This window comes from Gopherus evgoodei, chromosome 10, assembly GCF_007399415.2.
Source record: "Gopherus evgoodei ecotype Sinaloan lineage chromosome 10, rGopEvg1_v1.p, whole genome shotgun sequence".
NCBI classification, from domain to species: Eukaryota; Metazoa; Chordata; order Testudines; family Testudinidae; genus Gopherus; species Gopherus evgoodei.
In genome coordinates this window covers 27,576,514-27,596,888 of record NC_044331.1, presented here as the reverse complement: position 1 = coordinate 27,596,888, position 20,375 = coordinate 27,576,514, and the positions used below count along the sequence as shown (strand labels likewise).

The window sequence follows — 20,375 nt, the reverse complement described above, 5'->3', positions numbered from 1 at the left end:
TTGCACAGCCAAAGAATGTTGAGGCCTTTGCATGGATATTGGGGAACCCCAGATCAGCACTGTGACCCTGTGTGCCAGGTCACAAATGTCACTCACTCAAAACTGGCCCATCTGCACCCCGCCCCCATCATGATGGGGAGGCAGTTGGCTAAATCTGAGTGAGTGGTGCTGTGCTGTGGCCATTTTTTCTAAAGTTCAGCTCCCCATTGGCCCCCTGCACCAAAATTATGGGTGGTGCATGGGTTATGTGCACGTTCACAGAGTTCATATGAGTGAATCCAGGTCTGCTGACTGAAGGGTTTTTCCACTTTCTTTCTAATCCTATGGGATTTATATGAGAGGTAAGGTGGAGGATATAAGAATAGCCACACTGGGTCAGACCAATGGTCCACCTAGCCCAGTAACCTGTCTTCCAACAGTAGCCAGTGCCAGGTGCTTCAGAAGGAATGAACAGAACAGGAAATCATCAAATGATCCCTCCCTTGTTATCCACTCTCAGCTTCTGGCAGTCAGAGGCTAGGGACACCCAGAGCATGGGGTTGCATCCATGAGCATCTTGGCTAATACCCATTGATGCATTTCTCTCTTGGAGGCTAGTACTTTGGTGTCATGTTTTACAAAATATCTTGCTTCTTAATTCATGTAATAGCTGTATTTTATTTTTCATAGTATTTGTATCTCTGGATTTAAGATTTCCCTGTGGATTGTCTCTTAATCCCAATAAAATCACTGATTTTAAATATTATTTTTTTCTCCCAAATAAATCCTCCAGCAGCTCCCTCAATGAAATCTCAGTGTCTTTTAATAATGAGAGCTACTGTCAGGCTTCCGGTCTCATGGCACTTTGTTAGAATATGCATATAGTGGCAATATAGAGAATGATGTGCTGGTGGACTTTCATCAATTCTTAGACCACTTCATAACTGATATCAGTTTGGTTTTGGACCTCTCAGTCAGTCCTGATATTTGTAGTTCAGATTTTTGGAGGAGGAGTCAATTTTCATGTATATTCAGACTCATAAAGCACAGACCTGAAAGTACATTGTCATGATTGAGCTGAGTGTGCGAATTATCTGTCTGTGACCTGTTATACCACATATAACACATTGTCTGTCTGTAATTAGTAGGACTAAATGATTTTTCTTTACAAATTCTTAAACAGACTCTCTGTGGAGAGTTTCTTTCCTCTGAAGTTTTGTTTTTATCTGATCTCTGTATAGCCATTTTGGGTACATGGGTCAAATCTTACTTTACCGAAAGTCAGTTTGCATTGGTGAGATTTGTATCTTGTTTGTAATAATGAGAATGGAAGTTAAATCTTAGAAAACAGTAAGAGAATTCTGCATTGTCTTGCATGCCTCTTGGCTGCAGGTAAAGAATTCAATAGCTTGTAGGAGTGCTAATTAATACTAATAATAACTTCACTGACCTGCCTTGGCACTGAAATGCCTAAAAGAAATTGCTCTGGTCCTTGGAGGACTGAGATTTTATTTCTATGAATATGTTTGTGAACGCTCATGCTCTCATGGTTCTGTATTTAGTATAAATTCAGAGTAATAATCTAAAACTCTGTGTGTGTGTGTGTGTGTGTGTGTGAGAGAGAGAGAGAGAGAGAGATGCGGCAGAGAAGGGCAAACAGATCTGTCAAATCTATCCCACTGTAGGGTATTACTTACAGAGGCTGATATTCTGAGTTAAATCACCTTGTTAAAACTGGCAATATTGGAAAGAAAACTGGAGTTGGATCATTCATTCATAGTTAAACTTTTTCTCTCCAATACTTAGAATTCATTTGCGTAAGTATGCAAAAAGGGGTCTAAGGGAAATTTGGCTTTAATTTGGGCAAATTTCCAGAGAGCTCAGAGGTAGAGGTTTTTATTTTCTGGCAGACTACATTGTTGACTATGGAGAAAATAATCATATTAGCTCTAGTTTTTCAAGGGGAAGTGTGCCCTAGACCATCTTAATGTAAATATTATGAGCATCAGACAGAAAAGTCCACCCCCCCCCGCTTAAACCTTTCACAAGCAATCAGCAGAGTGACAGAACTGTCTCCTTCTGCTTTTTTTTTCTTGCTGATAAAATGATTAGAAATCAATCTACGAAATTAGAGGAGAAAGATGCCCTTTACATTCTAATGGAGCCAGGAACTGCAAATAAAATCACTACAGTTACTACTAAGAAAACAAAGGCCAAATTCTGCTCTTGTGCAGCAGTCAGTTGAAAAGTAGTCATAGAAGCTGATGGAGATATTCCCAATTTTTATTATTGGGTAGCTAAGATCAGAATCTGGGCACTGCAGTCTTTAGGTTTTTATCTAATAGGGAATAAGGAGTAATAGCAGAATTTACTGGGGCTGAAAGTTGGGGCTGATTTCTACTTCTGTCAGATTTGAGGATATCTACAGAATGGAATCTTGTATACAAATGTGATTAGAGAAGTGCTAAAACAGGAACCTACACTTACGCTTGAAAGTCATGCTTAACTATGGACTTAAAGTGCTGAGCACTCACCTGCTCCCACTGGAATGTGGCTAGAAAAAATAAAACAAAAATCAAGCAGACTAGACCTCATATTTCTCCAGAGCTAAATGGATCTAGAATGTCAACTCTTCTGTTCTAAATATAGAACCTGTGACTTTTCTATTGGGTTCTAAATTTGGCATCTCTCCACTTGCCCTTGAGCAGTATTAGTGGGGTGGGTTGTGAGCAGCAGGACAAAAATGTTTACACTTGATTGCTTACAGTTAAGTGCTTTTTTAGGGACCTACTTATGGATTGAGGTGCCAGACTGTAGGCACACATGCTTGAAAATTTTGGTTTACATGGCACCCTTCATAGAAGCATCGGACTGGAAGGGACCTCGAGAGGCCATCTATTCTAGTCCCCTGCAGTCATGGCAGTACTAAGTATTAACTGTTAGATGCTCTACTGCAGTGCACAAACTACTGTGGATATTGGAATCTCTTATTGGGCCAGAGCCAGCTCCGGTTAATTCAATGGATAACCTGCCATTGACTTAAATGGAAGCTGGCATGGATCCTTATTAAGAGAGTTTGCTGCAGAAATAAGTACTTCACACCAGCATAAAAGGATATTCTGACACAACCTTCTTTCTGGGAAGTTTTGGAGTCCTTTGGCTACTTCCTGAGTACAAACATTCATTTTTATTGTATTTAAAAAAATGAATGTAGGTAGTAAGGGAATGAATTGAGTTACTCAGGCCTTGCCTACACTAAAGGAAAAAGTTGATCTAAGCTACGCAATTTGAGTTACATAAATAGCGTAACTCAAATCAATGTAGCTTAGATTTACTTACCGCGGGGTCCACACTATGCGATGTCGATGGGAGACGCTCTCCAATCGACTCCCTTTACTCTTCTTGATCAGGTGGTGAAACAGAAGTCAATGGGAGAGCGATTGGTGGTTGATTTAGCAGGTCTTCACTAGATCCACTAAATCGATCGTTGCAGCATTGATCTTCCGGTAAGTGTAGGCAAGCCTTAATAGTGGGTTATGGAGCACACAACATAGAAAACCTAGCTCTTACTAAAAACCTGAGACTCATTTGTTTAGGTTGCCCTGGACTCAGTCCATGATGATTAAGAAGAGATCAGAAACAATGACCTGAGTTGGAGAGCACTGACTGCTAATCTGATGCATATGTTCTGTGGTGTGTCCTTATGTGCATATTTAGGTATTTTAGTCTCTGAGCTGATAAGGTGTCAGTTTCTGATGTTAGTGTTTTATTCCTTTTTTTCTTTTTTAAACTAGAATTAGTCAGTGTAACAGAAAAACAGATGAGAATTTTTAGTTTAGCCAGTTTAACCTCTAAAATGTTTGTCCTTCATAAATGGAAAGCATCTCAGAACCTAAACATTTCAGGTTGGCTTATGAGAACTCACCTGCTCACAGATATTCAGAGAACATTTCATTTAAATAAGAAGCTGAAGGTGTTTTGAGAATATACAGACACTTCTTATATGGCAGTCTAGAGCTAGCACATTCTTATTTTACTTAAAATCTTTGATTTTACAAACAGACTGCTGGATATATAAATTGAGCTTGAAAGAGGCAATATAGTATAGAATCATAAAAATAACAAGCAAAAAAGATTCAAGACCAAGTCACATGGAGTCCTGAAACTGCTGCTAGCTGTTTCATAAGGAGGGAGAAACATGTCACAAAACCTCCATTTCCTTTCTTCTGTCTTCTCTGGCCGTACTTGTATTTAGTTCCCTCCATCCCATGCATAAAAGACTGCAAAGGGAGGGGTCTATGGAGAAACTAGATTAACTTTCTGCTACTACTCAAGCCTACAAATTTGAGTGCCCTCCAGAACCATTGAAGTATGAAGTGTAGTAATCAGCCTCTTCCATTTCTGCTTAGTCCAGGCTGGGATTTGGGGAAATAGTGACAATAAGCAATATAGGCTCTACTTAGTTTGGAAGATAGAGACAACCACATTGCATCTGCGTCCAGTGGCTTCACTTAAGAATCTCCTTTGTAGTTGTTACAACCAAGTCACGCTTTTTTTTCATTCTGCAAAGGATACTACCATATCTATGGGTGTTGAGGTACTCCGTTCCTCACAACATTGACTCCATAGTGTGTGGGGGGGTCATGTTTCTGTTTAGAAATGGTCCTGCTGCAATAAATTTCAGGAGAGGATTATGTCTCCCTTCTTGAAAGGGTATATCATACCTATATGCTTCTGTGCACTAGGAGGTATTCTGAAAGCCTCTCTGTGCTCCCCTTAGCTTAGGAAGACCAGATGTCCCAATTTTGTAGGGACAGTCCTGATATTCGGGGCTTTTCCTTATATAGGCACCTATTACCACCCTCTCTCACATCCTGATTTTTTTCACACTTGCTGTCCAATCACCCTAAGATAGCTCCACCCATCCACCAGTGCAGAGCTATGGCTAAGTGCTAGAATTTAGCTCACAGAGAGCAAAACTTCTTTCATTCAGTAAACTCTGTATGCTCCATATCCTTGACTGAACTTGAAACATCCTTATCTGTGAGCATTGCACAGCGCACATGGTGTTTCATTTCTTTCTTGTTGACCTTGTCTTGCCCAAGTGAACAACAGGTACAGGTCAACTCTAGACTGTTTGGAACACTATTTTTGTAAAGATAACCCTAAAATCTAGGGCTCAAATTCTGCCTTTGAGTAGTACCTTTCTGCACAAGTAGTCCTATGAATTTCAGTTGGACTACTTTACTACTCAGTACCAGTAAAGATGGCAAAATTGCACCCTTAGTAACTAAAGGAAGCACAAAAGTTCAATACCACACACACATGCACATCTTACGTTCCATACTTTTTAAAAACCTCATCAGTCGCCTAGGATTTCCCATGCAGCACCTCTTGTTAATTCCTCAGCTGTCATGACTTTGATCTCATTTGCTAAGAAAATTCCAATCTATTATTTTCCTTACAAAAAAACTGTTCTCCGTTAAAAGAACAAGCTTGCATAATGATGTAGATTTCAATTTCTATTCCCCAGTAAGCAGAAGTTAAGCATGATGGAGATGGAGCACAATAAATTACTGAGAGATGAGCCAGCTGGCTGTCAATGCAGTATTCCACTGCAGTTGCTCCCCAGTTGCTGGTATTGGTGCTTAAGACTTGCGAGACTGATAATCCAAGCTCTCTTCTCTACTTTAGGTCTAGATGGCCATTTTACAACCTTCCTACAACCTCATAGCTGCACCATCCCAGGAACAGACCAGAGAATGAATTGGTTGGGTTACAATTCCTCCCTTGTGCTTGGGTGGAAGGTACTTTATCCTTTTCACAGAACAGTTTACTGTTCCCACTGCACCTGTTCATCTACTTTGGGGGTTCAGGTGGATTGAGCCAAAGTCAAACCTCATCAGCGAAGCAGCACCATCTTCCTCTCTGCAGCTGGTGTTACAATCTAAGCTGGTTAAACAGAGGAGACCTTACTCCCCTGCATGGCTGAGTAAAGGCTGTGACAATTTAGTTCTCAGTGGTGAGCCTCTGTTCTTGGTCCAGATAAGCTACTGCTAGCCAGCTCTCTTAATTGTATGCACTTGTGAAACTGGGATTCATAGCTATGGAACTCTGTTGGTTAGACATACACATTTGAATAGAAACTGGCTAACGTAGCCAAGATCAGTCTTTGTTATATTTCAGTTGCCTGAAAAAGGTTTGGTAACCACTTTCCCTAGTGAACTTCCAGGGGAGAGCACTTGGGTTGGAGTCTAGGACTAGATATTTTAAAATGGTGTTTAAATCGCTCCTAAGAACTTTGGTTGAATAAACATGGAAAGGCCCTTAGTTTTTTACATAATGCAGTTTAGCAAAGATACATAGTTTACTAATCAAGTATCTGAGATAAACTGGAGGTTAAGCTTCCCTCAGGATGTCTTACATACATCAGTTAGTTCATATTTGTATTTATTTCCCCATATCTGTAATAAACAATATATCACTACAGAGGTTGTAATCAGTGGTGAGAAATGCAGCACTTCTCAAGCATTCCCCCAAATAACAGTAACAATCCTAGACATAGTCCATTCTCAGACGGTTTAAAGATATTTCATCAGTACAATGTAAGCTCTGGAGTGGAAATATTGCTAGTATAATACAAAATATTTTATGTATTTGATATGTAGTGAATATAGAAACTCCCTGAGGGTTTGAAAGCTATTGGCCTAGGTTAAAATTCAGTTACATAAAAATTAAAACTACCAGCTGCTTCTCATCCCCAAATCAGAAAATTGCCAACTAGAGATGAGATCAAACCAAAACAACACCCACTTGACCCTCTAATACCACATCTTACCATGGTGTAAGTAAATGTAATACCATACCTTACCATGGTGTGTGTCCTGTAAAATATAAACATTAGTGTATCTATAAAGAAACATTTTTAAGTTTCCAGGCAAATAGGATTTGTTCCTGAACAGTGTCTGAAGTTTAAGTAATTGCTAACATTTATTAATGTGGACATCCTGGTAAATCAGAATTCATCTGAATGGTTTTTTTAGCCAGCATTTATTGTAAGTGATTGAAGAGGACAAGTGTACATTTGACTGGGCTTCTAATTGAGTGGCCTTATGAAATGAGGATTTATGAACACAGAGTTGAACATTAATTGATGTCCTCCAACGTGCCTCATGACCCCTCATTACAATGGTAGAGCAGTGGCACTTGAAATAGGGAATAAAATCACTCATGGCACGCTACAGAACATTTGACCCTGAAATAAGAGAACTATGGGTAAATGGTTTAATATACAGATGTATGAAAATGACCAATCTAATCTCAGCTCTGTGTTTATATGTTTGCTTAGCAAAGAACGTGTGGGATAACATGCCATGGAAGCAGAGCCTCGTGGGAGTCTGTCTACTCCAAAGCTACAATGACTGGAAATAGGGGTCTGTTTGCTGCCTTATTCTGACACCATTACTCCCATTGTATAATACCTTACTCTGTGAGTGGTCCCAGTAACTTCAGCTACAGAGTAAGGTTGTATGCCATGGGAGTAAGAGTGAGAGAATCAAATTCTTGAATAGTAGTAAGTCATAGGACTGCTATAGTGCAAATCCAAATTGTGTGGTGCAAGGTGGCTTAATTTGTTACAGAGAGCTGTATGTATGAATAGCTTCTCCATTCATAATCAGTTTCAATTGGGTTCCTCTTTGTCACCTCCTTTTTGGTATATACCACATGTTGCACCTGGTGTAGTTGTATCTGAATCTGGAGGCCAATTAGAAGAGTAAAATCTATTTTGTATTACTGGTAAAAGACTAATTCAAATGAACATAATTGAAACTGCACAAGCAACTTGAACAGTGCATGTGTGCATGGGCACGTGCTGTCAGGTTGCCCTACATCCAACTGCCAAGACCATGAAGCATGCTTTAACAGAATAAACTTTCATTGGCTGATCATAATGTGAGGTCACGAGACTGTTGCTAGCTGCTTATGAAGGAAATTAGTCTTCTACAAGTTAACACTTTCAGGGAAGTTACAGCACACGAATGAGTAAGTACTGGAGCAACTTTTATGAAATCAGAGTAATTAACAAGTAAGAGTTCCTAACTGTGTAAACTGCCTCTGTTTTTCACAAATGCATTGTTGAGTAAACCATTTTAGAGGAAAATTCTTCAGTAAATTGTTTTGAAAGGGGAATAGTTTAAGGTTTGTTTTCTACATCTATCTGAAGAGGATCATAATTCATTTTGGCCCATTGCCAAAGTAATGAATTTTATCACCCAGTCTTGGCATGTGCAGATAGATGGCCCCTTTTGTCTCTTTTGCCAGTTATTGCTTATTCTGCTAGGAAATCTTATGCATGCTGCTTGGAAGTGGCTGCTGGCCCATCCAAATACTGCCACGCTCTCTGACTACATATGAAGCCTGACTTAGTTTCGGCAAACTATTCTTAGCTGTACCTAATATTTAGGAAAAGAAGTCACTATGCTAAGGCTACTCTGCTGAACAATGTAAAGTTGAAAACAGCATTATTAATGTAGTTAATAAAATCCCACTATTAACCCTGAAACTTCAAGTAGATTGAGCGTAGCTCTCATATGACAAGATATGCCACACAAGTCAGTGGTAAATAACAACAAGCATTTCAGAAAATAATGTATCTATTGACATTTCCCATTAAAATGATATCACTTCTTCTACTCTGAAAGGAATGAAGCAAACCACAAACAATTAACAACATTTCTTCAGTGCTGTGTAGATGCACTACTGCATTATCAAGAAAATGTACTTTGTTCCAGTTTTTTTAGTGTGAGATGTGATTTCTACTGTGTGAATAGTAGCAGGAAAAGGAAAGCAATGCACAAGTCAAGTGAATGCCTATTATGTTTTCTTCTTCTGGTGAATGTAAGCCCCTCATTAAGATGTTCAGTCATTTGCATTAGAAGAAAACATTGAAGCTTATTTGATGCATGGCTAGTTCTTTGTTCTAGACCCCAGTATTGGGTATTTCCATGAACAAAAGAAAAGGGTCTTTAATTAATTGGACTGAAGTTATATTTTGGATTTTGATGGGAATAATTGTCTGGAGTTTCACTTTTGAGGTTAGCCAGATCTTGAAAATCTTCAATGAAGCCCTCAAAGGAGGAGTAACCTTTAGGTGATAGAACTCTTAATTCCAAAGGACTTTGCTGCTGTATGTCTATATAGTTTCTCTAATGAAATGCAGCCACCGATGGTATGTGTGTGGGGGTGGGGAATTTTGGCAAAGGACACAAGGAACGTAATGGGATCTGGATCTTCAACATCCAAGCAGAGACCAGTCAGACCAATCTTCGGACCAAAATTTTCAAATGTGGATACTTAGTTTAACTCCTAAATCCATATGTACATGTCCTAAATTAAAGAGTTTGACTGTTTTCAGTCAACAATGACCCACAAATCCCACTGATGTAAAAAACATCTGCTAGTGTCTTCCCATCCTAAATACTCTCACACAATAAACTAGCTGGTGCTTAATTTCCCTGCTTTGAAAGGGTGAGGGGCCAAGTCTAACCTAACTACAAATTCAAATCCAGTTGAAAGGAGTGTCATTCTATGTACTTCAGACCTGAAACTTAGACTACTCTACACATTTTGATTTTTTTAATCCTTAAGAATAATGGTTATTACTTGAATAATTGAGAATAACTCCATTGAGGTCAAGAGTTATAGTGGTATAAAACTGATGTGAAACAAGAATCTGACACTGGTATGCAAGGCTGCTGCAACCAGATTTTAACCTTTGTAACTAAGCTCTGCAGACCATTCTAGCCCTGTTCTGTGCAAATGAGAACAGAGCAGATTTTCTTAAAAAATATTTCTTAGCTTTACCTATTCTTGTTTCTTAAATCAACAGTATCTTGTCTAAAAAAGACACTAATGTGGATGTGCCTGCTAATGCTAATGGGAAGCATGCTTAACGTGCTTCTTGGAAGCCTAGGTAGGTTCTAAGCTAGGGAAGCAAAGAGCAAACAAGTGGAGTCCATTGACATAAATTGTGCCTAGATTACAAAAAGGAATGTTATAAAAGGTGCCAGAGATGGTAAGGGAGGGAGAGTAGGCACTGGCATCAAGTGAGCCTTCTGACCTTAGAGGAACTGGGGTACAGTGACCTGCTGTCATGTTTTTGATGAATGACCTGAACTTTTAACACACAAGGTTTGGAATGGAGATGGGTAAAGCTTACATTACAAACCTCAAACTACAAACAAATCTCCATCTGAGTTGTACTAAAAATTTGAAACTCAGTGTAGGCCTATCAATGTTTTGCTAAGAGTTGTCAGCCTTTCAAGTACCTGTGGGCCCAGCTGTGTGGGAACCTGGAACAGACTCTAGTTTTGAGTGAAACTGGTTCTGATTGAGGTTTTTCTTCAAGTTTTTGTTGTCAGACCTGAAACACAAAGTGAAACTTGGGGTGCAGAACTCCCCGCCCCCAAATTGAAATCACTGTGCAAGTGATATGTATAGTATCCTCTGACGGGAAATAGTTAATAGAATTGTTATCATGAAACCTTACACAGCTACCAACAAAGGACGTACTTCTACTGCAGATGTACAACTCTAAATCTCACCTCAGTCCAAGGATTAAACTATATTATCCCCTCCAGATTAAAAGTATTGGAAATAACCTTAGATAAGAAGGAAAACTGCTACTTAGTATGTATGGTTTACAAGGTTGAATATGAAATTAACTTTGTCACAGTAGAGAGGTTTAGTACTACAGTTTTGTGGTTGTCATATTTCAATAATCAAAGGGACACTAACATAAAGTGGCATAACCCCATGGAAAATGCAGGTGCAACAACATACAACTCCTCCGGCACAAGATTTCAAACATATACCCCTTTCACTCCAACGACACTCCACCAATAAATCAATTAATGAAGCAATTTGTAAAATATCTGGAGACCTTTTCCCCTGTTTTAGAAAATATTCTTTCACAGAGCAGATTGCACTATTGGTTCAAGAGAGTTTTCAGACAAATACATTTTTTAACTAAACTGTCAACAAACATGTTAGAGGTCAGATTACCTTACGGCTGCATTCTTTGAGAATGGTTTCCTCTCATTTAAAAACAGGTACATTTTCTTATAAATGTCATTTTAATTGCCATGCATTTGATTAAGAGAAAGTAATGTTGAAAAAAAGCATGCTGAATCCCAAGGATTCAGTACCTCAATCTTTTATAGCACAAACTTTGAAACAAAAATCATGATTGCTAGTTACATTATCCAGCATATTACCTTTTTTCTTCCCTCCATGTGTATTTGCTTGAGTAAAGATGAAGAAAAGCAAGAAAAGTGAGAGAAATCGGAAACTTCTCATTTCTTCTCTTTCTGCACGAATGCTGAGGCTTTCACTACTAATTTTCTGCTGCCAAAGAGACATAGAAGATTATCAATACTTTGGAAGAAATGGTTACCCATTAATCGTTAACCTTTAACCTTTAAGTGTTCTGTTCACTGTTCCAATATTTTCTTTCTGTGCCTCACTCTAATGTGAACTGAATTTACTTTCATCCAAATACATTTTCATTTTATGTTGCTTTTGGCGGAAATTAAATTTAGAGCTGGATCTCTACCTTATTCAGCAATGCTCAGTTTTGAACAGATCACAATGAGGGTGAATATTCTGTTCTGAAATGCAGCTGAAGGTCGTGGGTAGTTAGCTCAAAGTTGGTTGGCTCAGACTGAACATATTGCAAAATGACTAAAGGAAAAGAAGACTAATCTAAATAGTTCACAAATCTAGAAACATTCAAGTTGGGGTTTGTGTGTGTAGAGGGGAGCCGGTGGGGGGGAATCAAATGCAATAGGCTGAAATGCCTCACTTAACAGTTTTGCTAACCTCAGCTATAATAGATGACTGCGTTTGTACAAGAAAAAAATGTTTTTTAGTTTAACATAAGCAGGCAGATTTTTATCTTGTGTGAGAAATTCATTAACAAAGCACAATTAACTGACATTTCCCTCCACTAATAACAATAACTGCAGTAAGTGTAGAGGTGACTTCAAAGAAAAGTCATTGCATGGTACATTGTCTACTGGAAATCAGAGCAGGGGTTAATAACTGTGATGTGTACAAATGTCGCTATAAAGGTGTGTACTCTATTTGTGCTGTGACAGGGTGAACAGGCCTTGTCAAGTAGGCAGGGAGCACTGCTTGTTTCTGCTCTGGTCATGTGTAAGGTGTAGTGCTGAGGGCCCAGTCAGGCACTTGGAAGAAACATAGCAAACTATTGTTTTTATTAAAGGCTGCTTTGAGGTGATAGAGTTCCTCCTAGGGATGGATTCTGACACCCTTTCTCTAGTAGAGTAATGCCTTATATTAAATGCAGTCCCACAAAGTTGACTGGAACTACTTTTGGGATAAGGCGCTACTTTGTTGTAACAAACTCACTCCAGAACTCAAAGATTACTACCTCAAGGAGGGGTAGCTGTGTTAGTCTGTATCAGCAAGAACAATGAGGAGTCCTTGTGGCACCTTGGAGACTAACAACTTTATTTGGGCATAAACTTTCATGGTCTAGAACCCACTTCATCAGATGCATGGCCTGAATAAAGACTGGGAGTGGTTGAGTCATTACAACACCTAAACCTAATTTCCCCAATACTAATTTCTCCCTACTGTTATTCACACCTTCTTGTCAACTTTCTAAAATGGGCCACTCTCATTACAACTTCAAAAGTTATTTTTCCTCCCTTGGTATCCTGCTGTCAGTTGAATTGTCTCATTAGACTGACCTCACACTTGGTAGGCAAATCACATCTTTTCATGCATTTATACCTGCTCCTGTATTTTCCACTCCAGGCATCTGATGAAGTGGGTTCTAGCCCACGAAAGCTTATGTCTAAATAAATTTGTTAGCCTCTTAGGTGCCACAAGGACTTGTCATTGTTTTTATCTCAAGGAAGAAACCTGGCTGAATATGGGAGTGTTTTAACCAGCTGATCCAGTGCACCACTTTACATATAGCTTGACTTCATGGTTCCTATTATCCTGGTTTAACTGTAATTTAGAGCATTTCTATTATAAACTTGAAAAGGTCACTGAAGATCACTTTGCTTTTCTGAAATATTAGTATTCTACAAAATTTGTTGGAAAAAAAAGTGTTTAAGCTAGGTTCCTACAGTATTAGGGAAGTGGGGGGCTTAGCTGTCTCCATGGCACTGCCTTCCCATAGACTTCTTGGAAATTGAGCAGCCAAGGACAAAGGGTTGCCTAGCCCCAAGGAGATTCCCTGGAGATATGAATACAGCTCCCAACTGTCCTGGATTTCCTGGAGACTTTCCTGGGTGTCCCAAGAGCAGCCACAGCTAGTCCCCCTCCAATAGAGTTGAGGTGAGGAAGAGGCACAGGACCTCAGTGGATCTTAGGGGAACCACCAGATTTGGAGGCAGGCACTCTGCTTGGGCCAAGGCAATTAAACAGTGTTGGGCTGATCTCTGAGTGGAGCCTGATGTGGCTTTCCTAAAAAATTCCCTCCCTTATGGAGTGGGAGATGATCTGGATGTTGCAGGTTAGCCTGCCTAATGCCATTGGATTAATCTTTACCCCGCTGTGCAGAGACATATGTTTCATTCCTCATCTTGGTATCTCACCACCTGTGCTGGCAGGTGTTGGGAATGGAGTTTTGTGAACCAAATTCTCCCTTTACAGAACTTCAAATGAACTTTTTTCACTTGGCACTTCATGGGAGTTCGTAGTCCCTTGAGGCTTATTTTTGAGTTTCCCATTCAAACAAAACAGAAAGTCCTCCCAGCAAAGCACAAATATGACTGTATAAATTCAGTTTTTTCCACCCAAAATCACAGTTCAGTCAGCTGTGTTCAAATCTCTCTCCAAGTTTACTAACAGGTGTGGGAGCTGTGGTAACCATTATGTGAAAGTCATTCTGAGTTCCACGGGCACATTAAAAGTAGCCAGTTTGGGATTTCAATCAGTTCTTTCTTTTTGTTATGAAAGCTTCACACAGCGCTAGTTAGGAGGACTACATATGTGGTCAGGACGTTGACTAACTGATGTCACCTAGAGATTACAGCTGCACAAAAATATGGATCTTCAAAAAACCAAGAGAACTTCAGAAGTTCCTCCCACCTGAGGGGAAAAAAATGTAATGCGCATTTGCTCCTGAATCGCAACTGGAAAAATGTTTCTACAGTTCTGTAAACTTTTCAGCCTTCAAATCCTGCATTTCACCCACATCTCATGTGTTCCTTTACAAATCAGAACTGAGACATCCTCTTAAAATTAGGAAAAGTGGAGCTAATAGCAAAGGCATATGATTCAAGTGGAGATTCCCCATTCCCCCAAGACCTGGAGAACCTCATTAATGAGAATGTAAGGGTCACAGGAACGATATTGTCAGAATGGTTAAGTAGACCTGGTGTGCTCTAAAGAGTATTTCGTAAACTCTCTGCTATACTTTTTTTGCAAGGATTTGCTGTTTAGAAATAGCAAATAGAGAGAAAAATGCTTTAATAAGAACTCCAGAACTATCTGCATGAGATAGAATAGCTGAAACCAGAAGCTGAAAGATTAGAAAAATAGATAGGATGACCCATAATGGTGTTTTTTTCTGCTCTATTGTGTCAACCTCTTAATTTGCATGATTGCTCCTATCATTCTCACTCATCTAACCTGTCTCTGAGCACATGGTGATCATCTTGGGATTGCAACACTAGTAGTTTTGTTATGCTGGCAAACCGGCTAACTCCTGTGTATGACCCATAATTTAACAGGCATTGCAATTGTAATCAGTACAATTCACATGTGTGTGAATATCAAAGAGATGTAAGCAGAGCAGCAATCACTAACCCATTCATTAGTAGTAGGAATCAAGGGAGATGATAAATGTTTGCCTATGTATCTATATCGTGTTAGTTTACCAATGTAAATAAACTAGTGTATAGATGCTAAATCCCTTTCATGTCTTAATTGCCTTTATATTATGTATGCGACTATGTTCAGTTAACCTGAAGATCAACGATGTGAGTCACTGCAGGAAACTGGTAATATTATCTACATTGTCTTCAGTTTATCTAGCTCTGTTCCTAATGAATAACCAGCAATTCCCTTATGTAAATCAGTGTAATTAGATTACCTGTGTATGTTAACTTCCATGAATGGGTCAGTATGCGCTCAACAAAGAAGGAGCTGCAGTCACATGCCCTGCTCAAAACACTTAACAATCTCTTTCAGCTATAAAGGAGAAACCTTGGGCCTGATTCTGCATCTCTAGTCTGCTGAACTTTGAATAGGGAAAGGGGAACTTTTGAACAGGGACTGAGATCTTCCAAGTAGTTACTTGGAATATCCTGGAAAATGAGTGGGAAGACTTGAACTGACTCTACATGTAAACTGCCTTTGGATTTTGGCCTTTTGGAATGATTCCAGAGAGACTTTTGTGCAAACTAGCAAATTTAACATTAGTGCTACAGTTCGGATCTGAGGATTTGCCAATCACTAGTCTATGATTCTGTTAGGTAATAAAGCAAGTCCTTACTCACCTCTCCAGCACCCGAGTTCGTGCGGAGTGGGTATGGGCACACAATTCTGTCAGAGACCAGACACCAATGCGTTGATTAACGGGCTCACACTAACCCAAAAGCTTTAGAATAAGTGTGGCCCCTTTATTAGGGGTGAGCATCAATATTTATACACAGAAGTAAACAAAGTGATTAATAAAAGATAATGGTCATGCATAATCAATCAAGATTTTACAGGAAAAGCAAGTTTAACAAGTAAATGCATAGAGATAAAGGCTAATGGCTACTTGATAAAGGGGGTGTCATGAGTAGTTTGCAGGTCAGTGCTTTGTTCGATAAAGGGTTCAGAAAGGATTATGCAGAGACGGCCAGTCTGGGTGTGTTTTGGCTCCAAAGTTCACCAAAAGTTTAGACCCAACATTCCTCCATTTGTAGCTTTGAGATAACTATTAATCAAAAAGCTACACCCTATTTCAAGATCTCAAGGGCCGCTTGGCAATTTCAGCCTGGGCCAATTTGAAGAGAGTAAGGCTTTTAGCTGAAGTGGGAAAAGAATAAACTGACTTACATGAGTTTATGAGGGAGGGGACACACTGAATACAGCAACACAGTATTATAAGGACTACTATGGCCCCAACAACACCCACCAAGAGGTTTTTAACCCACCCAAGTCCGGGCAGCCAATTCCATAAGGCTCCCCACCAATTATAAGGTGGCTGGCCAGAGGAGTAGTTTTTAGCCATTTCCCTTAGGTGTTTGGTACGTTGAAAAGGGTCAGAGTAGGTGTCATTTACAAAAACACAGCATTCTTCATTTATGAGGGCGCAAGTTCCTCCCTGGGCTGCTAACATCATATCTAAAGCCATTCTGTTTTGCAAAGCTAACTGGCGCAGCTGGGACATTTCCCCGGCCTGATTTTCAAATAGGGTTGCAATTTCATTGGTCAAAGATTCTAATAGTCCCTGTAGACGGATGATAGCACCCTTCAAGCTAGTGTGACCAGCCCACCGCTGCCAGGACAAACCATCACGGAGATTAATATCTCTGTCAGTTTCACGGATGTTACGAACGTGGGGAAAATGAGGGGAGTGAGGGAGATGCGAGAAGGCGGTGCTAGCCATGCCAAATAACATGACCCTGCCCAATCAGGGGAGAGAAAATAATAAGCCTTGGGCCCGCACACCCAGTATGTTCCATATAATGCGTTTTGGGTATTCCATTTCTCAAAGTAGGAGGTAACCCACCACCCGTTGTACCACTGTTCCCCTGGTAACGCAGAGGGGTCGTTGTGTGAACTGCAGAGGCACAATTTGGTAGTGTTGTCCTCAAAGGGCAGTGTAGTACTGCTTGAGCAGTTGTAGAAGGCAATTGTGTATCCTTTAACAATTAGTTGGACACCCTCGAGATCTGAGCAGGGCTTTTTAAAAACTGACTCTGAAAACCTGCCCCTCCATGAAAAAGTTGAAAAGGTTGGATCGGGGTGAGGGATCCACATATGGGATAAGTGGGATGCGCAAGGCTTGAAGCCAAGATTTTTACTAAAGGCGGTGCCATTAAAATATATGTTGCATTTACTTGTTCCCACAAAAGTTGACCCTTTTTCTTTAACAAAACACAGTGATCCTGTTTGATTGGTTACCCTGAGATATTTGTTAATTGGCACTTCTGTTTTGTCCCATGTAAGATTGGGTTGGACTGGATCTTTTATTCTAGTCGGTGGCATCCAAGTCATATTAGCAGTGGTTAGGGGAATGGGTGTGAAGGGGAGTCCCTGTGCTGCATTTACTGGAAATTGAGTACATACCCAGCAATCACTTCTATTTCCTAAAATATGAGTTTTAACCTCGTGGGAATATCTAATAAAAGCATTATCTTCATAAGCAGAAAATAAACTAAAAAAGCATAAAAAACATACAGTTGTCAGAATAAAGGGTCCTCTCATTTTTTTCGAGTCAATTTAAGTCTAATGTCTGAGAGAGGTAAGCTGGTCCACTGGTCGAAGGCAGTGTCTTCAGTGGTGACAAGAGCTGCTGGTCCGTCACTGTGGTCCACTACGGCTGGCTTGACGTGGGAGTGGTGGATTCAAGATTTGCGTCCTTCCAGGAACACTGCAGTCTGGGTTGTCAAAAGAACCTGGTGGGGTCCAGTAAACCTTGGCTGGAGGGTGTCGTCACGAACGAACTTTTTGGCCCAGACGAAGTCCCCTGGTTGGAACGGGTGGATTTGTTCCTCCAGCGGCACGGTCTGGGAAAACTGCGAGGCTTTCCAAAGGGTACGGAGGCGAGCCTGTAGGGAGAGAAACTGACACGCGGTCATATGATCCCCTCCCAATAGTGAAACATCAGCACGTGGTAGCGCCCCACCTTTGAAAGGGGGGTGTCCATAGAGCAGTTCAAAGGGGGATAATCCCAATGCGCAGGTTGGGCGAGTACGAAGGTGAAACAGGACCAAGGGAAGTACCTGAGGCCACTTTAATCCTGTTTCCTGACAGTATTTAGCCAATGTAAACTTAAGTTCCCTATTTATATGCTCAACTTTTCCGCTAGACTGGGGGTGGTAGGGTGTATGGAAGGAGTGTGAAATGCCCAGTCCTTGTTGTAAACGGCCAAGGACATGACCAGTAAAGTGAGGTCCGCAATCTGAGTCGAGCACAAGAGGGATGCCAAAACGGGGTACAATATCTCTAAGGAGAATCTTCGCCACTGTGGCAGCAGTACAATTAGCAGTAGGAAAAGCTTCGACCCAGGAAGTCAGAGGGCAAACCAAAACAAGGAGGTGCTTTTTCCCAAAAGCCTTTGGCATATGTGCAAAGTCAATTTGGAGATGTTGAAATGGAGCAGCAGGCGGAGAGTAGGGGCCGAATCTCCTAACACTGTCATCAATAATCCTACCCCTTCAGGAGTGCAGGTTAAAGTAGCCTCAAGCTTACAGAGTAAATCCCGGACCATCAAAGGGATCGGACAAGCTGGGGAAAAAAGAAAACGGTGAGGAAAACATTTATCAGCATAAACAACATTCAAAGGCAAAGTGAGTTCCAGAGACTGTGGGTTGCCCTCCAACCCAGTCGCAGTTTTAACCTCAGAGGATAGCCAGGGAGAGGGGGCATGATTTAAAAGAGAGAAAGTAGCCCCAGTATCAATGAGGAAAGAGACAGGCAGTCCCTGGACTGAAAGGGTTAAACGAGGCTCTTTGCTGGGAGGGGAGAAAGTGAGAAAGGAGCCGGCTAAAGACATTAAGGAAATAAGACCATCACATTGTTTGCCTTCGCCCCCGGGGTACCGTCATTGAGGAGGCTGAGTTTGCTGCGGCTGCTGCTGTTTCCCGTAGTTGATCCAGGCCTGGGGAATGGGCTGAGCTGGTGGTGCAGGGGTGTATTCCTCACTTGTGTAAGCATCTGCGGATGCAACCAGACCCTCTGGGCGTCCCCAGGGGCATTCACGTTTAAAGTGACCAGGCTGTCCGCACTGAAAACAATTTCCTGATGGCTGGGGTCGCCAGGACCCCTTTCCCCGAGCACCCTGGAATCCCCTGCCATGGCCGCGGCCTTTGCCTCGAACACCGCCGTGAAAAGCTAAAGCCATCAGCTTATATTCTTCCTTTTTCTCTTTCTTTTTACTACCTTCCCTTTCTTTGTCCCAGGCAAAATCCGCTACGTCCAACACTGAAGTGACTGACTCACCTCTCCAACCAGGGCGAAACTTTAAGAAGTAATCCCTTACAGGGGGCACCGACTGATTCACAAAAAATGAAATAAGAGTAGGGTGGTCTGCTTCTCTCTCAGGATCCATCTGAGTGAACATTCGGGCCCCCTCCAATAGCCTCGACCAGAACTTTCTGGGCGGCTCATCAGATTCCTGCCGAAACTGCATGAACTTAGCCTGATTAGGCGAGCGGCGACCCATTTCCTTGAGTCTCTCTAACAATCGCTCTCTATCTGCTCGCAGCTGAGTCAGCCTTGGCTGAGTCCAGTCTAGGGGATTCCAGCCAGCGGCCAGATCCCGCCTATCCATCCAAGTAAGATTAACTGCATTGCTATCTCCCCATGTCCTTTCTGCCATCCACAATCTACTACGTTCCTCTCCGGTCAAAACTCTACTTAACAACTGATCCACATCCGTATAAGTAGGATTATAACTTAAAAACAATCTTTCTAGAAGTTCTATGATCTTTCGGGGATTTTCCCCAAAAGACCCTGACAACTGTCCCCACTCTTTCAAGTCCCATTCTAGCCATCCTTTATATTCTACAATACTAGCATGTTGCAACCGTCCATCATTGCCCATATAAGGTTGATCGTGCACCTGTAAAGGCATCTCTCTAACTATACTTTCCTCAGGGGGGGGGCATGCACCCTGCCGTACCTGCTTGGACATAAGCCTAGTAACTACTCCTCCCGAGGTTTGCCCCTCCATTTCCTCCTCATCCTTCTGCAGAAATTCCAGTCTGGTATCCTGCAGATTCCCCTCTGCTACAAGGAGAGAGTCCCCCTGCGGAGGAATAGGGGCAGGTGCAGAGGGGACCAGCTGACGAGTCAAAACACGCCGTGGTCTACACCCTTCATCGAAATAACCTGGAGGGGGTTCACTCTCGGGAGAGTACCTGACTGCCATATTTTTAAAGATTTCCACAGCTCTGCTGCTGTGTCCCAACAAAACCAGTAACATAACTGTCCCGGATGGTCTTTTTCGATCTGGCTCTTTACTCCTCTTAAGGCAGCCTGTTCGAAAGAGCCATACGAAGGCCACCTTATCTCCGGGTCGGCCAATACCGCGGTATACCCAGTCCAATTTCTTACACATAGTGTGTACAATTTCTTCCTAGACATTCCTGTCTGTACTGGGAGTTTCCCTTCGTTCCATAACTTATTTACAATCC

The 20,375-nt window shown here is 41.2% G+C and overlaps 1 protein-coding gene across 1 annotated transcript in view; it reads right to left on the bottom strand.

Annotated features, from left to right (window-relative positions):
- LIPC (lipase C, hepatic type) overlaps window positions 1–11,337 on the bottom strand; it is a 79,982-nt gene extending 68,645 nt beyond the window's left edge. The window contains exon 1 of the mRNA XM_030578241.1: window positions 11,256–11,337. Coding sequence (XP_030434101.1) covers window positions 11,256–11,337 — 82 coding nt within the window. The remainder of the gene's footprint in view (window positions 1–11,255) is intronic.
- Between the last annotated feature and the right edge of the window lie 9,038 nt (window positions 11,338–20,375).